We start from the raw sequence: 3,346 nt of genomic DNA on the forward strand, positions 1-3,346 counted from the left end.
TAAAAGTAGATTTTTTTATAAATTCCAATGTTCTCACTATTACTCTCAAAAGAAAAAGCTTCAATTCACAGACAAATAACATGGTCGATTACAACATTCTCCTCCATCTCCTTCCTTTCTACTGGGTCATATATAAAATAACTCTACTTTGAATAATAGAGGAAACAAATTCTAAAACAAACCCACCAACCTCCAATTGGCTAGTGATCTGTCTTGAGAAAAACCCTCATCACTCGTTCCCGAATCTGCTTGGTCCTGACCCCATAGATTACAGGATTGAGGGCTGGTGGAACAACCACGTAAAGGTTGGCCAAGAAAATGTGAATATACTGGGGGATATTATGACCAAAACGATGTGTCAAGAAAGAGAAAAATGCTGGTGTAAAAAAGGATAAGATAACACCAATGTGGGAGCCACAGGTACTGAGAGCTTTGAACCGGGCCTCCCAGGAAGGCAGGCAGAAGACAGCATGGAGGATCCTAGCATAGGAGAGAATAATAAGAAACACATCCAATAATAAGAGACAGATGTTGCTAAGACCAAACATAATGTTGACTTTGATGCTGGCACAAGCCAGACGGGCAATACCCATGTGCTCACAGTAGGTATGAGGGATGATATGGTGCCCACAGAAGGGCAGCCTCAGGAGGAGAAATAACAGTGGAACCACCATGTACAGGCTTCGCAAGATAGCAATGCCTGCAATGAGGCTGATGATTTTGGTGGTGAGAATCATGGTGTATCGAAGGGGTTTGCAAATGGCAATGTAGCGGTCAAAGGCCATGGCCACCAACACGATGCTCTCCATGACAGTGAAAAAGTGGATGAAGAACATCTGAGAAAGGCAGCCTCCAAAAGATATTTCCCCAAGATTGAACCAGAAGATGCCCAGCATTTTAGGGATAGTAGCTGTAGACAAGCCCAAGTCAACAGAATCCAACATGGCCAAGAAGTAGTACATGGGCTCATGAAGACTGTGCTCGGTCTGGATCACAAATAAGACAGCAGCATTCCCCAGGAGTGCAACAAGATACACAAAGAAAAAAGGTAGTCCAATCCAGATGTGCACATCTTCTAGTCCTGGGATGCCCACCAGTAGGAATGAAGAAGGATGGAATTGGGTGTCATTAGACATAGACATTGTTTTTCTGTCTTAAATAGCCTTTTGTGTATGCCAGAGATAATTACTGATTTTCCATTAGTGATTCTTGCTCCACTTCTTGCTTTGTCTAGATACCTAGTCAAATGTAAAATGACATTTTAATCTTACTTTATTCATATTTATAAAAAAAATAATTCTCAGTCTCTGCTTATGTCTCATGAGAATTATATGGGACAAGTAATAGAATCTTCCTTACCCTACTGTGCTTTATCTGATGACAAAGACCGATTAAAGAGGAGAGGGCAGAGGGATGCCTGCTGAACACTCTGGAGTGTAATCAGAATTAACGGGGAATATTAAGTGTCAGGTCTGTGCACCTCATAGTGTTATATAGGTATATTTTTGTTTAATATGCTTGCTGTTTCTCTTGGTATTTCTTATCTCACATGGAAGTTCTCACTTAAGATTTTTAGAAACATACAAATTGATTAAAAAGAGACAGAACTTCAGGTAATTTCAATGTGATGTTTCAGAAAATAAATAATTCCTTTCTCATTATAACTTATTTTTGAAAAATAGTACTCATCAGATTTAGAAAACGGACAAAGACAAGGAGAAAGAAATGTGTGGCAAAGAGTATTTTGCAATATGAATTAAGAGGTTATTTTAATAAATAAAAATCTATCATTTAGTCAGTGTTTGAAATACATCTCATAAAGAAACTGACCAAATAAAGTCCAGTTGTTGGAAGGAAGACTAAATATTTGAGCTATACCATTTCCAAATATATCTCAGCCTTCTATTCATGAGGAAGAAGCAGCTCTGTAAAAACCTACAGGTTGTTTTCCTGCATAGATTCTATCACACCTCTTATGTCATTATAGATGCCTGTATTGTAATAAATTCTGCACATACAGTAAATTAAAAAATTGAAGAAAGGAATATGTTCTTTCCAGTGAACTTATTTGAGGAAACCTAGTTGTCCTAATAATGTGCAAGTGATTGAATGTGATGTGTACAATTACACAGAAAGATTTGATTCAATTTAAGAATGCACAAATGTTAGGAGAAGTCAAAACACCTATCAAAAATATGAATTTCAGTACATCCAACTTTAAATCTATTACAGAACAAATCCTTGCTAAAAGTGTCCATTTGAAGTTTACGTAGATTAACCAAAATGATACATAACCTAAAAATTTTGGAAATTCTGTTAGGAAGAGAGAGAGAGTGTGTGTGGGGGGGTGTGTATGAGAGAGAGAGAGAGAGAGAGAAAGAGAGAGAGAGAGAGAGAGAGAGAGAGCAGGGTGGTGTGGAGGGACTTGGGCTTACTAGTGCTAAGGAGGGAGAAGATAAGTCCTCAATTTTATAATGTGAAACTACAAGAGATAAGATTATAATTCTTCTGTTTTCATTAGTTAAGAATACACAAGGTAGGGGATGGAGAAGTATCTTTCATAATTTATTCCATCAAATATGTCAGAAGCTCTCTGAGTATCAGCATTGATCCAGCAATTTGAATAAAACTGGTCACATACCCTCAAGGAGCACCACCGTGTAGTAGTATAAATTTTTAAAAATATGCTGAAAGATATACAGTAGAAAAATACACAGAGGTTGTTAAGTTTAGAGGTGGGACAAAGTGGGCAAACAAGTACAGTATCCCTTCAGGACCTAAGAAGGAATCTTTCAGCCTCTCAATGACCTTATCCAGAGATTTCATAGACTGATGACCAGAATCAACTCACTGGTGTCTTGGTCACTCTTAAGGGCTCCCTAGAGCTGAAACTGAGAAAATAAAATATGAGTAAATCCCATGAAAACTTGTCCTACTTATCTCTGAGGATTTTTTAAAAATTGGTCCTTCCATCTTCTCTGGAACAACATTCTTTCCAAGTCTATAAACATTTATCAAAGCAACTGATCATTTAACCGTCCTATATATTTATACTGATTTTTCCTCTATTTTGTTGGAGTATTATAGTTGTACATAATGGTGGAATTTGTCATTACATATTCATACATGCACACAATATAACAATGTAATTTGACCAATTTATTCCCCCGTATTTTCCCTATCCACCTCCTCCTCTCTCCCCCAGCTCCTTTTCCTCTACTATACAGATCTTCCTCAGATTTTTCTGAGATCCTCCACCACATTTCTTTTCTATTTTCTTCTCTATCTTCCACATGAGAGAAAATATATGACTCTTGACCTTCTGAGTCTGACTTATTTTGTTTAA

The 3,346-nt window shown here is 37.3% G+C and overlaps 1 protein-coding gene across 1 annotated transcript; it reads right to left on the bottom strand.

Annotated features, from left to right (window-relative positions):
• Positions 1 to 200: 200 nt before the first annotated feature.
• LOC308642107 (olfactory receptor 52E8) lies at positions 201 to 1,142 on the bottom strand (the record flags this gene model as incomplete). Its single annotated transcript, XM_081280706.1, has 1 exon — positions 201 to 1,142. The coding sequence occupies one exon, from the start codon at positions 1,140 to 1,142 to the stop codon at positions 201 to 203; it is 942 nt and encodes a 313-aa protein (XP_081136832.1).
• Between the last annotated feature and the right edge of the window lie 2,204 nt (positions 1,143 to 3,346).

The sequence above is a fragment of the Spermophilus citellus genome (assembly GCF_964194105.1).
Source record: "Spermophilus citellus genome assembly, chromosome: 2".
Lineage (NCBI taxonomy): Eukaryota > Metazoa > Chordata > Mammalia > Rodentia > Sciuridae > Spermophilus > Spermophilus citellus.